Below are 21,380 nucleotides of genomic sequence, written 5' to 3' on the forward strand. Positions count from 1 at the left end.
AGAATGCGTTTTACATCTCCGCCCTCCCGCCCCCCCGGCGCGGCAGAAAGCAGCAGACACCGGGGTTTAAATAAAATAAAAAATTAAAAAGTTCTTTATTGGGTCCAGCACGGTCCTTCCCCGCGGCACAGGGAGCCGCGTGCGCGCGGAGAGGGGGACGGGACGGCCGGGATCACCCCGCGGGGAGGGGCAGGAGGATGGAGGGAGCCCCGGGGGTCCCCGCGGGGCAGGAGAGCACCGGGGCCCCCCGCGAAGGAGGGGACCCCACCAAGGTGAGGCGGAGGGCACAGTGAGGAGAGGCGAGCGGCCGTGGGTGGGTGGGGGTGGCCCCTCCGCACCTCACTGGGCTGCGCTGGAAGTGGTTTTCTTCAGGGTGAAGTTGGTCCAGTTCACGGCCACCTTCTGCCGCGTCTGCTTGGCCGAGTCTAGGCAGAACCTGGCAGGGAGAGGACAGCCCCGGTCAGCCTCCAGCCCAGCGGGACCCCCGGCCCCTCTGTGACCCCAGCCCCAGCCAGCTCACAGCCCCTTCAGACCTCCAGCCCTGCTGGCAGAGCTCAGCCCCGCATGGTTCTCCCCTCACCTTTTGAAATACTCCACTTCTCTGTCAGTCTCGTCCATCTCTGCCCCATCCAGGTCCTTGGGCAGGAACACATCATCTGGGAAAGCAGAGCAGAGGGTCAGCACTGCAGGGCAGGGAGGGGCTGCCAGCTGGGCAAGGGGCCACAGAGAGAATGGTGGCACACAGAAGCGCTCCCAGCACTCACCGATCGAGGTATTGGATTTCTCCACTTTGTTTCGGCTCTTCCTGCTCTTGCCCTTGGGCTGGGGGGAGCCCCCCAGGGTGAGGTGGGTGGCCAGGGCAGGTGGCTGCTGCGGGGCCAGCTCCGGCAGCTCCGCTTTGCCCTCTCCCCTCCGGCCTTTCCACTCGCCGGCTCTCTCCTTGTCCCCCCTGGCAGCGCTGCCGCAGGCCCAGGGCTGCCCCTTGCCGCTCTCCCCGGGCTCGGCGTAGCCGCTGGCCCGCGCTGGCTCCGGGGCGCCGGCCTTGGAAGGGTGCTTGGTTCCCAGCACCTGCCCCTTCCCAGCAGGGCTCTCCAGCCGGGCCTGGCCGCTGGGCACGGCCGTGCTGCCCTCTCCTTTCTTTGCCTGCCCGTTCTGCCGCTTGTTCTTCCTCTGCCGGCTCCCCGCGGGCGGCGGCTCCGGCGGCTCCGGCCCCTTGGGCTGCGGCCCCTCCTGGGGCTCCAGGCCCGGCCCGGGGCCGTCCACAGCCGAGTCGGCAGCCTTGGACTGCACCCAGATCATGCGGGACAGGCTGGGCACGGCGCTCAGGCGTTTCACCACGCCGTTCTCGGCCGCCGGGGCTGGCGGGGGCTCCCCGGGCCCCTCGGCCCATCGGGGGCCCGGCTCGCCCCGCAGCAGCGTGTGGCTCTTGGCAGGGCCCAGGCTGAGCGGGGCCAGAGCCAGGTCTATGTCCTGCAGGTCAGAAGACCCGTTGAGGTTGGAGAGCAGGTTCTTCTGCTCCAGGACAGCTGCCTTCTTGGGAAAGTCGTTGACATCCAGGTTGAGGTCGTAGACGCTGAAACTGGCCCGGATGGAGTCCTTGATGGTGTTCTTGATCTCCTGCAGCCGGCTGCTGAGGAAGCTGTTCACCCGCTCCAGCTCCAGCTCCGGCCACTCCAGCAGCTTCTCCTCGGCCGGCTCCCTGGCCTGGCTGGCTGCAGGGGCACGCTCTGCCCGCTTCTGGGCCTCTGCCTCCAGCTGGGCTTTCTCCTTCTCCTGCAACACAGGTGCCATGAGGATCATTTGGGCTGGGCCACAGAACCACGGGTGCAGGACACAGAGCTTTGCTCCAGCTCTGACTAACAGCAAACTCAAGGGTAGCTGCTCAGCACACCTACACCACATCTTCCACAGCCCCTAAACTGTCACATTTCCCCCATGGGCCCTGCAACAGCTGGACATTGCACACCTGACACTGCTCTGGGCACCAGGCACCAGAACCATGATGGCACCGCGTCTCCCTACCAGAGATGCACGATGTCAGAATGTGACATAGAGCAGAAAGTACAGTGCAGCCCAAAGCACCCAGGAGGGCTGAGCAACCTTCTGCAGGAACAGAGGCAGGAAGAGCCCTACATGGGAACAGGAACTGCTGCCACCTTGGGTGAGAGTGACACAGAATTCAAGAACCCAAATGGATGCAAGGGAGAGAAGGGAAAGCCCTGCCAGCAGTACAGCCCTGCCTGGTCCTCCTGCAGCCCCAGCCCCTGCCCAGCCTCACCTTCTTCTTCTGCTTGTGCCGTGCCCGCTTGGCTGCCTTGGCACTGTTCAAGGGCTTGGGCTCTGTGCTGTTGATGTAGTCCAGCAGCTCATCCACATTGCGGTGGTCCACAGCGGGCTCTCCTGAGCTGCTGTTGTGCCCCAGTTTCTGTGGCAGCTCCTCTTTTCTCTTGGTGAGGCGAGAGCGCAACTTCTCTCGGATCTCGGCGTAGTTGCGGCTCGTGGGAGCGGCCGGGGGCTGTGGAAGGTGAATGCTGTCAGCCAGATATGAGGGGCAGGCAGCCCCAGCTCCCCCAACAGCCCCCTGTGACCTTCCAGCCGCTCCCTTCCCTGCAGTCTCAGCAAGACAAGTCAGCACAGCCCTACTGAGCTCTTCCACCGTGAAGCCACAGGGCTTGGCCGGCTGCTCCGAGCCCTGGGGCCGGGCAGGCGGCTGCGAGTCGGGAGCGAGGGACCAGCAGGATGGTGAGCAGGGTGGAAAGGAAGTGGGGGATGTACGTGCCTGCAGGGAACAGCTGTGGCCAGACCTGCCCACCTCCCACTCTGGGCACAGGGGCCGAGTGATGTCTCCCCAGCAAAGCAAGGACCAGGAGTGGCTGCAGACCAGCCCCTCACTCACCGCGTTGTGGCCGAAGAACTCACAGTAGCAGCAGTCACAGAACTTCCCATCTTTCTGGTTGGTGGAGGAGGAGGTGCAGGAGCTGCGCTCGGAGCTGCTGTCCTCATCCTCCCCGAGCCCCTCGTCTGCCTCGCAGGGCTGTGGTGGGTGGCAGCTGGTACCGTTTGGGAATTTGTGCCCTTTGCAAGAGGGGTCCCTGAGGAGAAGGGGAGAAAGGCGAGAGGTGAGCAGGTGCCAGGGTATCTCAAAAATTGCCCCATGCTATGCATGTAGGAACAGCCCTCCTGGGGAAGCTTGTGCCCAAGCAGAAGGATTTGCAGGACAAGCCCCCTGCCCTGCATTCTCCTCTTCTGGGGAAGATGCTCAAGGAGCCCAGAGGAGCAGCATCTGTCTCTCCCAGCCCTCAGGGCCTCTGGCCAGCAGGAGGCTGGTGCAGCAGAGCCCCAGTGAGCCAGGCCCTGGGCGGGGAGCAGGGCAGGGCACGGTACTCACTGGGGGAATTGGGTAGCACAGGTGAGGAACACTGGGACTGTGCAGCTGCCAGACATCTCCATGTGAGGCTGGCCCAGTTCACAAGGGCACAGGCTACCCAGCTCAGAGACAGGGAGACCAGGGCACAGCCCACAGTGTCATTCCTCAAGATCCAGCTCAGGACCCAACTGGCTCTCCACAGAGAGAGCTAATTAGCAGAGAGGAAGCAATGTGCTCTCTTCCAGGGCACAGGCAGCCCAAAGAGGGCCAGAGGAACAGGTGAGCAGAACAAGTCCACAGGCTTCATCTTCTCAAGGACCTTTGTTCAGTGCCACAGCTGCCTGACAGGCCTCACTGACATAGATCCTGTTGGCCAACTGCAGGTTGTTCAGGGTGTTCCTTTGGGTCTTTTAGCTGGAGGAGAAGCACGGCCTCTTCTGCACCACAGAACCAAAGGACAACAGCAGGAGGAACATGTGCTGGGAAAGAGCTTCACCTTCGGTCTGCAGCAGTGGAACTGGCCCACAAAGACAGCAGCTTCCTGCACCACTATGCCAGGGGAGTCAGTCCCTCCACAGGGAGAAGTGCATCCACAGTCAGGGATGGGAGGAGAGGCACGTGGCTCCACAAGGAAAGGCTGGAAGCAGGCAGGGCTCCCTTACTCACCTGTTGGTGCTGGGCAGCTGGTGGGAGGCAGGAGGAGGGATGAGTGCAGTGCTGCAGTGCCCGTTGCAGGGATGAGCACAGCCCGACAGCGGCGGCGGCATCTTCAGCAGGGGCACGTTGGCGGGGGGCAGGTGGGGGCTCTTGCACGGCCCCGGGCTGTGGGAGGCCGCGCTGGCCGGAGGGGACTCGGACACCGGCTTGGGGGCGGCCGCCTGCGCGCTGGGCGCGGGGAAGAGCCCGGCCTGCGAGGAGGGGCCCAGCGGGATGTGCGGCGCGGAGCTGAAGGGCCCCGCGTGGGGAGGAGTCTGCTTGGAGGGGATCAGCGCCGGGGGCTGCGAGGGGAGGCCCGTGGGACTGTTGGGAGGAGCAGTGAGGTCGGAGTGCTGATGATGCTCTGAGGAGTGGAAGGCCTCACCTGCAGAGAGGCAGGAGCACAGACAGTCAGACATTGGCTGTGCTGCATGGACCAAGGCCATGATAGAGCCACCCACCACCTTTGCACCTGCCAGACAGAGTGCTTGGGATAGAAGCCATCTCTGCTCACACAGGGCCTTGGGGTCAGTGTGCCTCCCCCACAGGATCCAGCCCTACCCCATGGAGAACAGGGCAAGAGGAAAGGCTCTGGAGCAGCAGGGAGGGAGGGGGTGGCCAGTCCCTGGGCACGTACCTGGCGGGGTGGCTCTCCGGCACAAGCTTTTGAACTGCTTCGGCAGCGTCTTGCAGAAGTCGAGTGAGGTAGGCAGAGGCGAGCCCGGCGTGGCGGTGCTGGAGGTGGCAGAGGCCGTGTGGCTGTAGGGACAGGCCTTCAGCCCCGGCGCCATGGCCGACACCTGGCTGGCGCACTCCGGAGACAGAGCAAGGCTGGGGTGCTTGTCACCTGGAAGGAGACCAGAGCTGGGGCTGAATCCCAGCACCATCTGCCTTTTTCACCCACTGTGCTGCTGGTACTGAGATTCAGAGGCCCAGCCTGCCCACCCTTGCCTACAAGGAAACCACCTAAGCCAAGAACTGGGCAGAAAGCTCTGCTCAACCCCACAGACGGCTTCAGCTCACCTAGTGCAGCTGGGGAAGTCCCAAGGGGGCTGCCCTGCACGGTCCCGTTGGTGTGCTGCGAGTTCCAGAGGCCCGAGAGCTTGTGAGCAGACAAAAACGAGCTGGGGTCCCAGTCCCCTGAGTTCCCGTGGCACGAGGAGGAAGAAGACGAGGAGGAGGAGGAAGAGGAGTGTGAGCCACCCCCACAAGACTGCGACTTGCAGGATGTGTGGGATAAGGAGACCTATCAAAGGAAACACAGAATGAAGTGGCTGAGGGGACACCTTGGCCCCCAGGTGTCAGCTCTGACTCCCTCCATTGCAGCAGGGGCTCAGCTCGTGAACCACTTTTATCACTTGGGAGTGACAAACACCCCCTCCATCCAACACCAACACAGCCTGGCTCACAGAGGCTGGGCCATGCCAAGGGCCACACACCTGTGCTGTGTCCCTGTGCTGGTCCCACTCACACCAGGGCAGGGTTAAATAAAGCCAGGCAGGAGCCAACTCCTCTACCCAAACCCCACGCACAGGCAGGCACTTGCCCTGGCAGCCACTGCCTCTCTCTGCGTCATGAAGGGAGCAGCCCTGGGGCTGGGGGACGCGGCACAACGTGCAGCAGAGGAAAGCAGTGGCACTGCCAGCCTTGCCAGCCTGGCACTCCAAGCTGCTGGATGAGCCTCCACAGCACCACACAGTGCCCCAACAGGGCCTGTCCCTGCTGAGCCAGAGGCAGCCCTGGCAGGGAAGTGAAGGCTGCGATGTCTGGGACACTCAGCTCAGAGTGAGGATGGGACCCACACACGCAGTCAGTGCCGCAGGGTGGTCAGTGCCCTGTCCCTGCAGCCACAGCCCTGCCTTCCAACCCCCAGCCCCGTGAGCGCGTACCGCCAGGGCCTGCTCCTGCACCGCCCGCCGCTCTTCCTCCTCCACGCTCTTGCGGCAGCTCTGGCAGATCCACAGGGGCATTTCTCCCAGGAGGTTCTGCACGAGCGTTGGCACGAAGTCGGGTGGCAGCCTCTCGCCCGGGGAAACCAGCCCATTGTGGGACGGCCCTCCCCAGTCCTTGCGCTCCCGGTGACAGAGCAGGCAGCAGGTCTGCACGGACTGGTTGGCGGTGGGCAGCACCTGGGGAAGGACACACAGACCGTGAGTCACCCAGGTGTGATCTGGCGCAGATGTGGGGCAGTGAAGGAGGCCTCAGGACGCTGACACCAAACCAAGGAAATTCTTACAGGCTACATGTGGTATTGCACCTTCTCCCAGTGGAGCAGAGCAGCCTCAGGCTGACCAGCTGCTGCCAACCTGCCATGTGCCAGCTTGGGAGTGTTTGGATTTCTGGGAAGATCACAGCATGCCAAAGAGCCAGCCTTGCCACCAGCGAGGCTGGGAAGCCATCAGCAACTCCCATCATCACCTCTGGTACAGTGAGACTGAGGGTACTTGTATGGCAAAGCAAGACCCACAGAAATCCCACACAGGGATATGAAGGGTGGGTCTGACAGCCTCAGCTCTCCCTCCTCGCCCATCAAAGATGCCCCCACTGTGTCACCCAAGAGCCCCAAGCCCTCTCTCCCGCCTCTTTGTTCTGCACAGCCAGCGGTGCTGATGCGCCAGGGTGGGGTGCAGCCCCCTGTGCTGCTTCACGCCCTCCCTGCACAGGCACAGCCAGGTTGGGGCTTCCCTGCAGGAGCCGGGCTGCATCCCTCGGGCTCGCCGGAGCCCTGACAGCCGTGACGAGCCCGGCGTGGCGCGGGCGAGGGGGCCCCCATTGTCTGCCGGCGCAGCGGGGCCCTGCCACAATGAGCCGTGCATTGAACTGCTGCTGCCAAACAGATGGCGTCTGCAGGCTCAAGGTGAAGCAAAGGTCAGAGGCCAAGGAGAGCAGGGTGGGGGCACAGCCCCCCTGCCCACCCACGGCGAGGGGGGAGCAACGGGGCCACCCCGCGTCCCAGCTGACACCGCCACCATGGCGGGTGACACCAAGGCTGGTGACACCGCGGCTGTCCCCAATGCACGCAGCACATCCACACCCGGCGCCCAGCCCCGCCTCGCTGCCCACAGCCCGGAGCAGGTGGCGGCAGCCAGGTGTGTCCAGCAGGGAGAAGCGCGCTGAATGAGGATGCTGGAGCCACCTGCCATCGCCCAGCGGCGGGGCCGTGCGGGGCCGTGCCGGGCTGGGCCCGCCCGCGGGGCGCTCTGGGAGCGCTCCCAGCCCCATCCGCAGGGATGCTCCGAGCCGGGGGTCGGGGCGGGGACGGGCAGGGCCCGGGGGGGATGGGGTGCAAGGGGCAGGGCCCCGTCCCCGCCCAGGCGGAACCCCCCTCGGAGCCAGCCCCGTGCCCGCCGCAGCGCTACCCCGGTACCTGCGCGCTGCCTCTGCCCGACTCCCCGCCGCTGCCCGCCGCCGCCGCCACCTCAGGCAGGGCGGGCGGTTCCGGTGGCGGTGGCGGCGGGGGAGGCCCGACGTCGGCGCCCGCCATCCTGTCACGGCGAGGCCCGGAGCCACCTGCCGCCGCTGCCGTCGCCGTTGCCGCCGTTGCCGCCTTGTTCCGCCGGCGAGTCATGGCGAGCCCGCCGCAGCCAGGACAACAGCCAATATGGCGGCGCGGCCCGTCCGGCCCCTGCCCGCGGGAAGGAGGGAGGGAGGGAGGGGGGAAACGCTCGGGGACGTGAAGCCGCCGCCGCCATCTTGGGTGAGGGCAGCGCTGCGCCCCCTGGCGGGCAGGGGGAGCGGCGGCAGCGCCGTGGGTTCGAATCCGCCCCGCGCCCCGAGGCTCCCGCGGGTCATAAAGGGAAACTGGGGGTGCATCGCGATCGAGTCCCCACCTGCATCATCAGAGTGCAGCTCCTTCGGTTCGAACTGAAAGAGAGCAGGACTAGGTTAGATATTAGGAAAAAAGTCTTCTCTGTGAGTGTGGGGAGACATCCAGGCTGCCCAGAGAAGCTGTGGCTGCCCCATCCCTGGAGGTCTTCAAGGCTGGGCTGGACAGGGTTTGGAGCGACCTGGGATAGTGAAAAGTGTCCCTGCCATGGCTGTGGGATGGAACGAGATGATCTTTAAGGTAATTTCCAAACTTCTCTATGATTCTGTGATTCCTGGCCCTGCAAAGGACCCAAGAATCTCACCCTGTGCCTGAGAGCATTGTTCAAATGCTCCTGGAGCTCTGTCAGCCTTGGGGCCATGATCACTTCCCTGGGGAGCTTGTTCAGTGCCTGCCCACCCTCTGGGCAAAGAACCTTTTCCTAATATCCAAATTAAACTTCCCCTGACACAGCTCTAGCCATTCCCTCGGGTCCTGTTACTAGCACAGAGAGCAGAGATTGGAGCTGCCCTCGGCTGCCCCTCCTGAGGCAGCTGCAGCTCATAATGAGGTCTCTCCTCAGTCTCCCGTTCTCCAGACTGAACAGACCAAGGGACTTCAGCAGCTTTTCATGTGATTTCCCCTCTAGACTCTTTGCAGCCTCCTTTGGACACTCTCTAATAGCTTTATTCTTCTTTTATTGTGGTTCCCAGATCTGTGGGGACCTGTGGGACAAGCAGGGCTCCAATCTCACTGTGTGCTCAGGGATCCCCATACAGGGGAACCAGGACATGGCTGAAAACAGAGCCGGGGTCTGTGGGGTACACAGGGAGCCCCAAGAGCGGGGCCAGTCCCACACCTGCACCCATCCAGCACAGCCGGGGCTCTGCCATGACTCAGGGACTTTCAGAAGTCGAGGAGGTGCCACTGCCGTGTTTGTTCAACCATCCTCCACGGATTCTTTACCCATGATTCCAGCCCATTAGGCTTCCAGCCACCTGAATTATCGGCACCCACATCCTGTGGCCAGCAGTGCCAGGTGTGGAGCAAACACGTCCTTTGGCACAGCTGGGGTGGTTTGCTGTGGCCAACGCCCCGAATACCCCCCAGCACCTCTTCTTGGCCACTTGGTTCCTCTTTGTCCCACCGAGGGGCCACTTTATCCCCTTCCCACTGCACTACCCCGCTCCGCACCCCGTGGTGCCTGCGGGTGCTTCTCCCGGTGTTCCCCATCACCCGGGAATGCTGTGGGAAGCGCTGGGGTGTCCCTGCCCCCGGATTGTTGGGCTGCGTGGAGAGAGGAACCGGGGGAGGATAGCCGGGGCTGCAGTGGGGAATTTGAGACGGGAACCAAGACCGGGAAGGAAAGCCGGCGGTGAAACCCATCCCGCCCCACGGCAGACGCGCCCTCACCCTTCCCATCACAGAGAACCGGTCCGTCGAGGAGCGGACGGGCCGTCCCGGTGCCGGGACTGGGCGGACCCGCTCCGATCCGCCCCGCGGGCGGTGCCCGGTGCCGACCCGCCCCGTCGGCGAGCGGCGGGCGCGGGGAGCCGGGCGGCGGCAGAGCTGCGGGACGCGCCATGCTGCCCGCTGCCCTCCGCCGATGGCTCCGCCGACCCAAGGTGAGATCGGAGGAGTCGGACCGGGCCGCCCTCCCTGCGCCCGGGACCGGCCGAGCCCCCGGACGAGCCCGTCGGGGCGGTCCAGGAGCTGCGGCCATCCCGGGAGCAGCGGGGGCGGCCGGGGTCCCTCGTGGTGGAGCGGGAGGAGGAAGCGGGGGGACTCCGGGGGGGCCTTTCCCGGTGTTTACAGGTACGCATGGATCGGTGCCAAAGCTGCCGGGATGCGGCTGAGCTTGTTCATCCTGCTCTGCCCCCGGGGAAACTGAGGCACCGGTGGGTGGGGAGGGCGGCGCTCCCCGGGAGGAGCCAGAGCTGCCGTGGGAGGTTCCACGTACCTGCCCCGATAGGTGTTTGTGGATCCGTGGGGTCCGATCCCCCCGCGACCGTGGGAACGGGAGTTTGGGATCCCGCTGGAGCAGCACATGGACATGTGGGGTGTCCCCGCCATCAATCGCCCCTCTGCCTTTCCCGCAGCGCTCCGACCCACGCCTGCTCTCCCAGTTCTTCTTTGCCGACGAGAGGGTGACACGGGTGGTGGCCGAGATCAACGGGCTGGACGCCGAGCTGGACCCGCAGCAGTACCTGGTGCTCCTCAACCAGCTCCACCTCAGCCAGGTACGGAGCCAGCCCGGAGCCCGCTGTCACTCTGTCCCCCCGAGGCCGCGGTGACACCCCTGCCGTCCCCAGGCTCACCTGCTGGCCGTCCTGGAGCGCATCATGGACGAGTGCATCCCCACGCAGCGCCACAGCCGGGACTACCTGGTCAAGTTCCCCGAGGAGCTCTTGGTGGACAACCTCGGGAACCACATGCTGTTTGCTGCCGAGGTGAGCCCGGGGCCATGGACACCCCACCGGGAGCTGACCCTGGGGGCCGGCATTGACAGTCCCTGTCCCGGCAGTGTCTCCTGGCTGGGACCTTCCTGGAGATGGAGGAGTCAGACGGGGCCCAGCTGCGGCCCCAGGCCAGGAATCTGCTCTGCAGCCTGGAGCTGGTCCGGACCGTGCTGCGGGAGCAGAGCCTGAGCCAGCCCAACTGCTACCCAGAGCCTGTCCGGGCTGTGCTCATCCAATTCGACCGGCTCTTTGCAGAGTTTGAGCTGAGGTAAGGGGCAGGGTTAGGCTGCTGGGGTCCTGGTGGGCTGTGCCAGGGCTGTAGGGGCCTCACAGTCTCCCCGTCTCTCCAGCTACGTGTCCTCGCTGGTGGCAGTGAAGTCTCCTGATGAGATCTACAGGCAGCAGGAGATCATCGTGCTCTTCTGTGAGACCGTGGAGAGGTGAGTGAGGGGTGCTGTGTGTGGGGTCTGCAGGGACTCCAGCCCCAAGGATGGGCACCATCCCTAGGCTCAGATCCCTGTAAGGGTATCTGTGTGTCCCCAGAGCCCTGCACCTGGGCTACCTGACCCAGGAGATGATCGATGGCTATGAGCCACTGCTGATGTTCACCATCCCTCGCCTGGCCATTATCAGGTGGGTGCAGCAGCCCCTGCAGAGTGTTCCCTGCCCTGTACCAGCCCCTTCTCTTCATGGGGACTTGGGCTCCCAGGCAACCCCTGACATGAGCTGGGCTCTGTCCCCTCACAGTGGTCTCCTCATCTACCCCGAGGGACCCCTCAGCCTGGAGCGGAGCCCTGAGGAGATGTCCCGGGTCTTCAGCCCCTTCTACAACCTCCTGAAGAAGATCAGGTGTGCAATGGGAGGGCGCTGGGCAGGGCTGTGGGGCAGCAGTGGGCCCTGACATGGGGCTGATGCCAACCCCTCACTGCAGGGACCTGTTGCGGGTGCTGTCAGCAGAGGAGCTCTGCGTGCTGGAGAGGAGCCTGTGCACAGCCGAACAGGAGGAGCCCTGCAGCCCAGAGGCGCCCCCAGCCTGGGGGGCAGCTGTGCCCAGTGTGGACCCTCCTGCTCCCTTCAGTCTTCTGGAGGTCCCTAATGCCACCCAACCACTCCCCACCTGCACAACACAACTGGGACCCCCCAGTGCAGTGGGTGATCTGGGCACCGACTGGCAGCAAGGGTGTGCAGAGGGCCAAGATGACAAATCCCTGTCCACTGGGACAGGTGTATCTCACACCATCCCTGGTGTAATGGTCACCTCCCCCCTGCGCAGCCCCCAGACCCTGGGGAGCAGCCCAGGGGTGGGGGTCAGTGCCGCCCCCGGTGCCTGCTGCTCGGAGCTGCGCTCCCGCTACAGCAGCACCAAGGACATGCTGCACACCCTCTTCGTCTGCATCTCGGGTGAGTGGGTGACCCCCAAGCCAGCCCCCAGCACCCTGATCCCCCAGCACCCTGATCCCCCCAGCACTCTGATCCCCCAGCATCCTGATCCCCCAGCACCCTGATCCCCCCAGCACCCTGATCCCCCCCAGCACCCTGATCCCCCCAGCACCCTGATCCCCCCCAGCACCCTGATCCCCCCAGCACCCTGATCCCCCCCAGCACCCTGATCCCCCCCAGCACCCTGATCCCCGACCCTCCTGCTGCAGGGGTGGCCGACCAGCTCCAGACCAACTTTGCCAGTGACATGCGAAGCATCTTGAAAACGGTCTTCAAGATCGTCTGCTCGCAGGCGGAGCCCTCAGAGGAGCAGAGTTACAACAGTGAGTAATCCCCAGGGACATGTGGCACTGCTCCTCTGCCCTGCCCATTGCCCATCCCTGGTGAGACAAGGCCACAGCCCTAGGCTTGGGAAAAACGTGGCCATTGTGCCTGCCCAGCTCCTGCTTGGCTGGACCACAACCTTTGTCCCCACAGAGGAGAAAGATGGTAGCTCCCGTGTGACAGATGCTCCTCGTGTGGCTGACTGCCCGCTGTGCTCCAGCCCTGCAGAGGCTGCCAGGCTCCGGAGGGCAGGTGAGGAGCTGCCCAGGTGCTGTGCCTCTGGGCAGGGGGTGAGGCTGGGCTGATCCTGCCCCATCCTGCCTTTGGGGGTCTGGCTGTGAGGGGAGCCAGGCTGAGGGGGTTTTATTGATGTGCTTTGCCCAGCAGGTGCCCATCCCCTGCCCGAGTGGGTGCCCGACAGCACATGCAGCCAGTGCTCTGCCTGCCGCTCGCCCTTCACGCTGCTGCGCCGCCGGCACCACTGCCGCAGCTGTGGGAGGGTAGGACGGGGTTGGGATGGGGTATTTGGGGTTCCCTGAGTGACCCAGCTCTGCTCAGCCCCTCTCTGGCCTCTCTGCAGATCTTCTGTGCCCGCTGCTCACCGAACACCGCCGTGCTGCCCTGCTACAGCCAGAGCAAACCCGTCCGTGTCTGCACCCACTGCTACAGCACGCACCTCCCGCCCGTGTCCCGCTGTGCCCGGAGCCAGTGAGAGCCCCCTGCCCGCTCTGCAGTGCGGGAGCCGCACAGCTGGTGCCCAGGGCCGCTCCGGGGCTGCCGGGCAGCACCTCGGCCCCGTGGCTCTGCTCAGAGCTCGGTGGGCATGGCGGCAGGACCCCCCCACCTGGCGCTGGGCTCCCCCCGGTGCACAGGGGCAGGACCCCACGCACGGCGGCAGCCCGTGCGGAGTGATGGTGGGCGCAGGACCGCCTCTCCTGGAGCACCTGGCCTGCCCTGCTTTGGGTGAGCTGCCGCGCACCTGCCCCCCGGCTGGAAATGTGCTTCGTGGTGGTTTTTTTTTCATCTGAACTTTGGCTGCTGTTGGGCCCGGGGCAGAGTCTCCCCCCGGGGCCTGGCCTGAGAAGGTGCAAACAGCCCTCACATGACAGCGGGTGCCCCGGGCCCGCCCGTGCCGTGCCCGGGAGCCGGGGCCCGGCGCTCCCCTTCCCTCCCTATCGCCTCCACCCCATGGATTTTAATAAAGAGATAATAAACCCGTCTGTCTGGGCCGTGTGGCGCTGGGCCGCGGCGATCCCGGGCGCGCTGGTGGGCGCGGCCGGTGTGGGGACACCCATGGGCTCGGTGGGGCGGGGGACGAGGGGCTGGGGGCAGCGGGGCGGGCGCGCTCCCGCACGGGCGGACACGGGCGGGCGCGCCCCGCGCGTCACCGGGCGCGCACGTGGGCGGGCGCACCTCTCCGGGGGCGTGGCCCTGAGGGGGTGACAATTGCTTAAACACCGACATGGGCGTGGCCCAGGCGTGGGGGGCGTGGCCCGCGCCGTCCCCTCCCGCCGATTCAAATTTGAAGCACGCGCTTTCCCGCCTGAATTTGTTTGCCCGCCGAGGTGACGTCAGCGGCGCGGGGCGCCCCGCAGCCAATGAGCGCGCGGCGCGCGGCCCCCCCAGCGTCCCGCCATGGAGCCCGCGGGCAGCCGCATCCAGGTGCTGCTGCAGGCGGCCGAGTTCCTGGAGCACCGCGAGCACCGGCACCTGCTCGGCCTGGCCGGGGCCGAGCACGGCTACGCCGCTCTCTGCCCCGCGCCGCCGCGCCGGGCCGTGGGCAGCGTCAGGTGAGCGGTGGATGGGTAGGTGGGTGAGTGGCAGCGGGCGGTGGCGGCGGTGCTGATCAGCCGGGTCTCTCCCGCAGGTCGGTGCACAACGCGCTGGAGAAGCACAGGTACGGGGGCGTGGGGGGAGAGCGGCGGGGCAGGCGGTGGTAGGACCCGTGCCTCTCCCGTGGCTGACCCCCGTGTCGTTCCCGCCGTGCCCGTTGGCAGGAGAGCCCAGCTCCGGTGCTGCCTGGAGCGGCTGAAGCAGCAGGTGCCGCTGGGCGTGGGGCCGGCCCGTTCCACCACGCTGAGCCTCCTGCACCGTGCCCGGCTCCACATCCAGGTGAGCGGGGTGGTGGCACCGGCAGCGCTCGGGAGGTCCTGGGGGGCAACAGGGCCGCCCAGCTCGGTCCCCGCTCACGGCTCACGGGCCCCCACAGAGGCTGGAGGAGCAGGAGCTGAGGGCACGAAGGGCCAAGGACCGGCTGCGGGACCGGCAGCGGAGCCTGCAGCGGCGGCTGGAGTCGCTGCTCTTGCCCGCTGATGGGGAACGGGCACGGGCTGACAGCCTGGACTCCTCCCGGCTCTCAGAGCCCTCCGAGGAAGGTAAGGGAAAGAAAGGGCAGAGAAAGAACGAGGGTGGGCAGGGAGGGAGAGCAGCCAAGGGCCTGACCCGGCCTTCCCCACGCGCAGAGGATGCCGAGGTAGAGGTGGATGGTGTGGTGTTCAGCGGGGACCTGCTGCCCGGCTTTGGCACCGGGAGGGAGCACAGCTACTCCAGCCCGCACAGCCCCGCCTCCTGACGGCGCCCGCTGCCTTCCCTGCGCTGCCTGCCCGCCTCCTTCCGGCTGGAAACCCGGCCCCGGCCAGCCTCGGCACAGCTGCCGGGCTAAGGGGCCACAGATTGGGGCAAGAGTCCGGCCCTACCCCCGCACGGCTGGGTGGCACTGGCTGTGGCACTGGGTGCGTGGGGCTGGCACTGCGCTGTGGCACCTGCTGTGCACCACAAGGCACTGGAAGAGGTGCTGGAAGAAGGCCCAGCTGTCACTGAGGACACTCTCCTGCCTCCCCCTGTGCACCCACGGGCAGTCTGGGCGCTGCCTGGTGTGGGTATGGGGCGGTGCTGCCCACTGCAGACACGACTACAGAAAAGCTCTCCTGCCCCTGGAGCGCCAGGAAGGGGAAATGAGTGCATTAAGGAACCTGCCTTCATGCTCCTGCAGCCACCCCACTCTCTTGTACAGACCCGACACTTTTATAGTAAAAGCACTTGGTAAAACCCTGGCCTGTGTCTTCCCTGCAGAGAGCTGCACCCCCAAAGTGCAGAGCAGCCCTGGGCTCTGCTCTAGCCAGGCCAGCCTCAGCCAAATCAGAGGTGGGAGGAGATTCTTTAATGATAATTACATCTCAGAAAGGGTCAAGCAGCAGCTGATTGTCAGACTTATACAGTTTCTTTAAAAATATAAAATCTAAGGAGTCTCCTATCTGTCCTGGTGCAGCTGGCCCCTCACACGTACTGCTTCTTCTTGGTGGCTGCCTTGCTCGCCAGGTCCTTGGCTTTCTCTGTAGCAGCCAGAGCTGTTTCCTTGGCTTTCTCGGTCGCTTCCTTGGCTGTCTCCACCAGTGTTTTGGATGGAGCTTCTCCTACAACATGGAAGCCATTAACCCCCCAGGAGTGCCGGCCAGACCGGCCCTGCCACCCAGGCACTTCCCCACACGCGGAGGAAGATGAGCCCGGCGCTCCTGCCCCCAGCAGGTCAGGGCACGTCCGAAGGGGAACCACAGGGGCGTGACTGTCACCACGTTCCACCCCCTCCTGCCTGCACAACACCCGTGCCCGGCCCTGCAATCACTGCTGGCCTGATCCACTCAGGGCAGAGCAGGCTGTGCCAAGACACAGGGCAAAGGCAAGGGGTGAGGATTTCACAGTCAGATTAGTTCAAGCAGCAACCTGCCCATGGACTGGAGTGTTCCCAGTGTGACCTCTAACTCCAAGAGACCCATCCCGCTCAGCCCCAGCCTGCCCTTGGTGCCCACCTTGCATTTTTGCTAGCACATATTCAAATCCCTTAGTGCTCTTGGTCACGTTGCTTTTGAACCTGGCCAGACCAAACTCCTGCAAGAGAAAAGTCAGTGAAGGTGTGAGCCCTGTCACACACACAATCCCTGGGGCTTTATCTCAGCTTGAAAAATCACAGTGACTTTAAGTGAGTGTTCTGGGTATAAAACCAGCACAAGAAAAGGGTACAGCAGGGTGATGGTTCTGGGTGCCTCAAGAACTCATGAGGATGGGGGGAACAAAGGGAAAGGGTGTAAAACCAGCACAAGGGAAGGGTAGAGCAGGGTGAGCAGCAGCTTTACTGCTTGAACTCACCTGGATGGCCCGCGAGACGCCGAAAAGGCTGGAGGATACCCAGGCTTCCCGCTTGACCTCGGTCCAGTTGCTGTTCTCAGGGTTCACCCGGTACTCGCAGCGCTCCTCCACCACCTGCGGGAGGCACAGCCCGGCCGTGGGCACTGCTGGGTCCCCTCCACCCCACGCACACCGCCCAGCCCAGCACCTACCATGAGACGAGCGTGGTTGATGTTCCAGGTGAATGTGGTCATGGTTCGGTTCTTGGGGTCCACGATAGAGTCCTCCAGGATGTAGACGGAGTGGGCGACATTGGCTGGGAAGAAACGCTCTGCCCAGCGCGGCATCCGGTTGGTCTTGGTCAGGAGCCGCCGAGAGAGCAGCTTGTGGTCCGGCGTCACCTCCCGGTGCACGATGTCTTCGGTCAGGACATGTTTGCTAAAAATGGGGAAGGAAACATCACGCCCTGCTCCTCGCCAGCTCCCCCCGGGGCTGGCAATCGCCAGGAACGGAACGATTAATGCAGGGAGGGCACCGGTGGTGCGGGACACCCATCCCCGCCGGCCGGAGCCCGCGGGACCCCGGGGAACGGGCTGGGCTGGGGACCGGGCGTGGCACCGATCCCGGGTGGGACCGAGCGGCGGAAGGAGGCGGGGGTCGGGGAGGGCCCCGGCGCACCTGTAGGGGTTGGGGTAGCGCTGCCAGAAGGCGGCGAACACCTGGTCCCAGGGCCCCTTGAGGACGCCCAGGCTGGCGCAGTATTTCCCCATCGGGGCCGCCGCTCAGGCCCGCGCCTGCTGGGCGGCCGCCATGCGGCCCGCGCGCCCCGCCCCGCCCCGCCGCGCGCTTCCGCCCCGCACTGCGCACTTCCGGCACGCCCCGCCCGGTTCCGGTCCCGCCCCGCCCGGTTCCGGCCCCGCCCCGGCCGGTGCGGCCCCGCCCCGCGGCGGCGGCGCGAGGATGAGCGGGAGGCGGGTGGACGCCAAGGTGGTGCTGCTGGGGCAGGAGGGGGTGGGCAAGAGCAGCCTCGTGGAGCGCTGCGCCCACGGCCGCTTCCGCGCCGGGCCCTACCAGAACGTGAGTGACACCCGGCACCGCGCGGCCCCGGCGTGGCGCCCCCGCGTCTCCCTCGCCTCCCCGGGATGAGCCCCTCCCGTGGCACCCCCGCGTCCTGCCCGTGGTCCCCCCGTTTCCGCGCCGTGTCCCCGGGATGCTGCCACCCACGTCTGTGGGACCGCGTCCCCTCGCGTTGTACCCGCCGTGTCCGGGCTGGGACCCGCCACCTCCCTCCCGCCCCGCGGGTCGGTCCCCGCGTGTCCTCAGCCTCTTTCCGCACGCCCCGGGGTGAATTCCCCCGTGTCCCTGCCCCGGTTTCCACTGTGTTCCCAGGCCAGATGCCCCTGCATGCCCGGGCCGGTTCCCACCGCTCCTCTTGCTTCGCTTGCAGACGATCGGAGCCGCTTTTGTGGCCAAGGTGATGACCGTGGGGGACCAGACCGTGACCCTGGGCATCTGGGTAAGTGCAGGGCTGTGCCAGCGCCCCGCTGACATCCCTGGCCACCCCTGGTGAGGGACCCCGGGACCCTCCGACCCTGTCACTTGTCTGTCGCCCCCAGGACACGGCGGGCTCGGAGCGCTATGAGGCCATGAGCCGCATCTACTACCGGGGAGCCCGGGCTGCCGTGGTCTGCTACGGTAAGGGCACGGGGAATGGAAGGGGAAGGAGCTGGAGGGGGCAAAGGGCCCGGGCCGGGGTGGTGGTGGTGACACCGGTGGGTCGGGCACTGAGGGGCAGTGTCACCAGACCCGGATTGCTCCCCTCAGATCTCACCGACAGTGGCAGTTTCCAGCGAGCCAAGTTCTGGGTGAACGAGCTGCAGAACTGTGAGGAGGTACGGGGGTCTGGGGGCTGTGGAGCCTCCCCAGAGCACAAGGGGGGCTCTGGTGGTGGGGACATGGGCACAGCCCTCCCATCCCTGTTCCTGTCGCAGGGCTGCCGGATCTACCTGTGTGGCACCAAGAGTGACCTGCTGGAGGAGGACAGGAGGAAGAGGGGGGTTGACTTCCATGATGTGCAGGACTACGCTGATGGTACGGGCGGTGCTGGCCCTTCCCGGGCCCAGGAGCTTTGAGTGGGTGGGGAGTGAGGGAGGATTGAGCTGCTGTTCCCACACGAGGAGCTCTGCCCTTGCCGTGGGCCCGCAGCAGGTCCAATGGCACCGGGGCTCCCTGTATGGTGAGGCACGGGCTCTGCCAGGGACCTCCCTGGGCACGGCGTGTCCTGACAGGGGCAGGCTGGTGGCCAGCTGGGCCAAGGGGCCGGGAGCCCTGCCCTGTGTCCCTGCCAGCCTGCTGTCAGCAGCTGTGCCCAAGGGGTGACTCTGGGGCAGACGTGCCCATGGAGCTGTATCTGCTGAACCTGCAGCAAGTGCCAACCTGGGCCCTCATTTCAGAGATCAAGGCAGACCTCTTTGAGACCTCCAGTAAAACGGGCCAGAGCGTGGGTGAGTAGTTCTCTGCTGGGGCTGTGTCCTGGCTGAGCTGGGGGCTCTGCCTGCCAGGGGGGCACCCACATGTGCCATGCCTCCTCTGCCCCCAGATGAGCTGTTCCAAAAGGTTGCCGAGGACTACGTCAACTTCTCTGCCTTTCAGGTGATGACAGGTGAGTAGGCAGGAGCTGTCCCTCCCCTGGCACCCTTCCCTGTGCCTCTGGGTGCAGAGCATGAGCTCTGGGGGTCTGGCCCTGCTTCCCTTGGGGCTGCTGTGACTCCATGCCAGGGATTGTCTCACAGAGTTTGAGTTCCATCACAGCATCCTCCTGCCTGCTCAGGCCAGGCTCAGCACATCCAGCCAGCTGGCTCATGGTGACCTTTGGGAGCCAGGAGCCTTGCTGGGATGCAGGACCAGCCCTGCCCAGGCATGCTCTGCCTGGCTGTGCCTCCTGCCCTGGGCTGGGCTGTGCTGTGTGAGCCGTGCCATGACCCTGAACCTCAGCACTTCTCCACGGGGCACCAAACCCTCCCCAGGGCACCTGCCCACAGCTGGGACCAGCAGCTTTGGTGGCGTGGACGTGCCGGCAGCCTGCCGCTCCTGCTCTCTTCCAGAGGACAAGGGTGTCAACCTGAGCCAGAGGAACAGTCCCTACTTCTACAGCTGCTGCCACCACTGAGCCCCCGTGCCAAAAGGGAATTGCTGCTGCCGGACGGGCAGCTGGCGCTCACCGGACTGCTCCGGGTTTTTACCTGCTGTGTTTTAGCTGTTGGGCCTGGCTCCAGCCCAGCCTCCGGACTGCTCTCCTGGCACACAGCGGCACAGCGCTGCCGTGCCCTGCCAGGAACCATGGACTGTCACTCTGGGCACCCCCTCCCTGCCACCTGTGCTGTTTGTGGGAGCCGTGGTGGCCCAGCGGTGGCCAGTAACTTATTCTCTCAGAGATGCTCGATTCTTTGCAGATTTATTTAAGCGTCTTCTCTTGAGGTGTACAATGTAAATAAAACGCGTTGTGGTCTGAGCCGTACCCCCCTGCGCGCCAGGCCCTCAGGGCTCTCCCTTCCCTGCCTCCCCCCACTCAGCAAGACAAACCACAAGAGGACATCGAGAGTAAAGTTAAACTTTACTTTACAGTAATTTTTCTTCTATATACAAAGAATTACAGTACATGTTCTGGGAGCACCTGGGCAGGGCAACCCTCTTTTCATGATAAGTTTCACATACACAGCCAACAGTCTAAGGGGAGCAAAATGAAAGTAATCAATGGTCCAGGACTCTCCCCTCTCCCTCTTCTAAAAATAATATACATGCTGGAAATATGTAGTTTACTCTCACCTGCTCTGGCATTCCTTCTTACAACTGACAGATGACTCCAGGCCAGGGCTGAGCACCCCTTTGTCCCCCCTGCAGTGCTCCGGCGCTGGCCTCTGCCTTGGCTGGGATCCTCGACTCCTGATGTGTTTCCCTCTGCCTAAGCCTGCAGAACAGGACCCTGTGGGGGACCCCCATTCACCACCACCCTGTGGGCAGCAGACCTCAGAGGAGAAGGAAGGCAGCATGGGGCTGCTCACACCGAGGTTCTTCCCACAAGCAAACTTCTCATGGCTCCAGCATTTTTGCTGCTGCCATGAGTGTCCCCCCATGTCCCCAGGCAGTGAGGAAGGGGCAGTGGGCAGCCCCCCTCCCCAGGGCCATCGGCCAGCTGGCAGCCAGGTCCCCAGCTGGGGGGTGGCAGGGGACATTACCAGCGAGGCACGGTGCCCAGCATGGTCAGTGTCTCGGGGGCGAGCGGGCTGGTGGGGCAGTGAGCTCAGCACCACGGATATGCAGGGCTGGGAGCGCCACTGCTGAAAGGCTTCCAGGGCCCCTGGCAGGGAGAGCCACTCCCTGCCTGCCCCCCTGCTGCCAACACATCTCTCATCTCACCTCCCACCCACACCAGCTGCGGCCACCCTCAGCTCCAGCCACGCTCCACCTTGAGCCTCCCGGTGCTTGCTGCTTTTCCTTTCAACAAGTTCCCAGTGTCTACAAAAAATACACAAAACCCAGTTCCTTGAAGTCAACAACTCGGAAACATCAGAAAAAGAAACAAAAACTGAAACCAGCTCAGTACCAAACGGACACGAAGAACATGCAGTAGCGGATGCCTGCTTGCTTCACGCGGCTCCACGGGCTCCCCAGGGGCTCAGTGGCACACTGGTTTAGTCTCAACGCCACCATAAACTGAAGGAACCGAGTCACTCCTTGCCCTGTTTCAGTCACAAGGAGTGCTGAAGCCCGGCCCCAGCTCCAGGGGGATGGGATCAGCTGGCCAAGAAGCCCCAGCCTGAGGGCCAGGAGCCGTGAGTCCAGCCCTACTGTGCTAAGCTGCCAACGGTTTACAATAGCACCACAATAGCCCAAGGGCTTTGCCAAGGGCAAACATGATTAAAACTTTACCTTGAAATAGGCCATAGCAACACCCATTTCTCAGATTTCCCTAGGAGGTAGATTCAGTGCTGTAGGGACTGTCCATCACTGCTGCTCCTCCAGCCCGAGCTCACACAACCTGTCCTGTTCCCCTGGCACCAAACTTTGCTCACATCACTTTTGTAGGACCCGGAGCAGGAATCTTGCATCCTCCCATCTCCTGCTAAGCAAGGGCACTGCCACCCCACAGGTGAGACTCCTGCTGAAG

The 21,380-nt window shown here is 64.7% G+C and overlaps 5 protein-coding genes across 6 annotated transcripts; 3 read left to right on the forward strand and 2 right to left on the reverse strand.

The window, feature by feature from the left end:
• Positions 1–71: 71 nt before the first annotated feature.
• FAM193B (family with sequence similarity 193 member B) lies at positions 72–7,755 on the reverse strand. Its single transcript, XM_054287877.1, is given in 11 exon segments — positions 72–436; positions 581–656; positions 765–1,773; positions 2,279–2,515; positions 2,897–3,092; positions 4,034–4,448; positions 4,701–4,910; positions 5,087–5,309; positions 5,953–6,192; positions 7,431–7,724; positions 7,726–7,755. Coding segments are annotated over 11 exon segments (3,027 nt in total). The 3' UTR covers positions 72–339.
• A 2,440-nt stretch (positions 7,756–10,195) lies between these two features.
• On the forward strand, positions 10,196–12,803 carry LOC128944806 (lateral signaling target protein 2 homolog). The gene is made up of 10 exons (XM_054288257.1): positions 10,196–10,318; positions 10,393–10,595; positions 10,678–10,767; positions 10,871–10,960; positions 11,075–11,176; positions 11,259–11,728; positions 11,977–12,090; positions 12,245–12,343; positions 12,476–12,591; positions 12,672–12,803. The coding sequence occupies exons 1-10, from the start codon at positions 10,211–10,213 to the stop codon at positions 12,801–12,803; spliced, it is 1,524 nt and encodes a 507-aa protein (XP_054144232.1). The 5' UTR covers positions 10,196–10,210.
• Positions 12,804–13,726: 923 nt separating this feature from the next.
• MXD3 (MAX dimerization protein 3) lies at positions 13,727–15,119 on the forward strand. 2 transcript variants are annotated; one of them, XM_054288084.1, is made up of 5 exons: positions 13,727–13,881; positions 13,959–13,988; positions 14,089–14,203; positions 14,301–14,466; positions 14,554–15,119. In XM_054288084.1, exons 1-5 carry the CDS (start codon positions 13,727–13,729, stop codon positions 14,661–14,663), a joined length of 576 nt encoding a protein of 191 aa, XP_054144059.1. In that variant the 3' UTR covers positions 14,664–15,119. The 2 variants fall into 2 exon arrangements, with proteins under 2 accessions (XP_054144059.1, XP_054144060.1); XM_054288085.1 differs by having other exon boundaries at positions 13,727–13,867; positions 13,942–13,988.
• Positions 15,120–15,232: 113 nt separating this feature from the next.
• Positions 15,233–17,030, reverse strand: PRELID1 (PRELI domain containing 1). The gene is made up of 5 exons (XM_054288040.1): positions 16,892–17,030; positions 16,426–16,651; positions 16,235–16,348; positions 15,898–15,976; positions 15,233–15,504 (listed from the first exon to the last, which is right to left on the reverse strand). The coding sequence occupies exons 1-5, from the start codon at positions 16,981–16,983 to the stop codon at positions 15,368–15,370; spliced, it is 648 nt and encodes a 215-aa protein (XP_054144015.1). The 5' UTR covers positions 16,984–17,030; the 3' UTR covers positions 15,233–15,367.
• Positions 17,031–17,151: 121 nt separating this feature from the next.
• RAB24 (RAB24, member RAS oncogene family) lies at positions 17,152–19,730 on the forward strand. Its single transcript, XM_054288236.1, has 8 exons — positions 17,152–17,290; positions 17,661–17,729; positions 17,830–17,908; positions 18,038–18,105; positions 18,205–18,304; positions 18,667–18,717; positions 18,813–18,875; positions 19,318–19,730. The coding sequence occupies exons 1-8, from the start codon at positions 17,174–17,176 to the stop codon at positions 19,380–19,382; spliced, it is 612 nt and encodes a 203-aa protein (XP_054144211.1). The 5' UTR covers positions 17,152–17,173; the 3' UTR covers positions 19,383–19,730.
• The last annotated feature ends 1,650 nt before the right edge of the window (positions 19,731–21,380 follow it).

The sequence above is a fragment of the Melozone crissalis genome, unplaced genomic scaffold, assembly GCF_028551555.1.
Source record: "Melozone crissalis strain CALT ecotype California unplaced genomic scaffold, PUWL_Pcris_2 ptg000061l_1, whole genome shotgun sequence".
Lineage (NCBI taxonomy): Eukaryota > Metazoa > Chordata > Aves > Passeriformes > Passerellidae > Melozone > Melozone crissalis.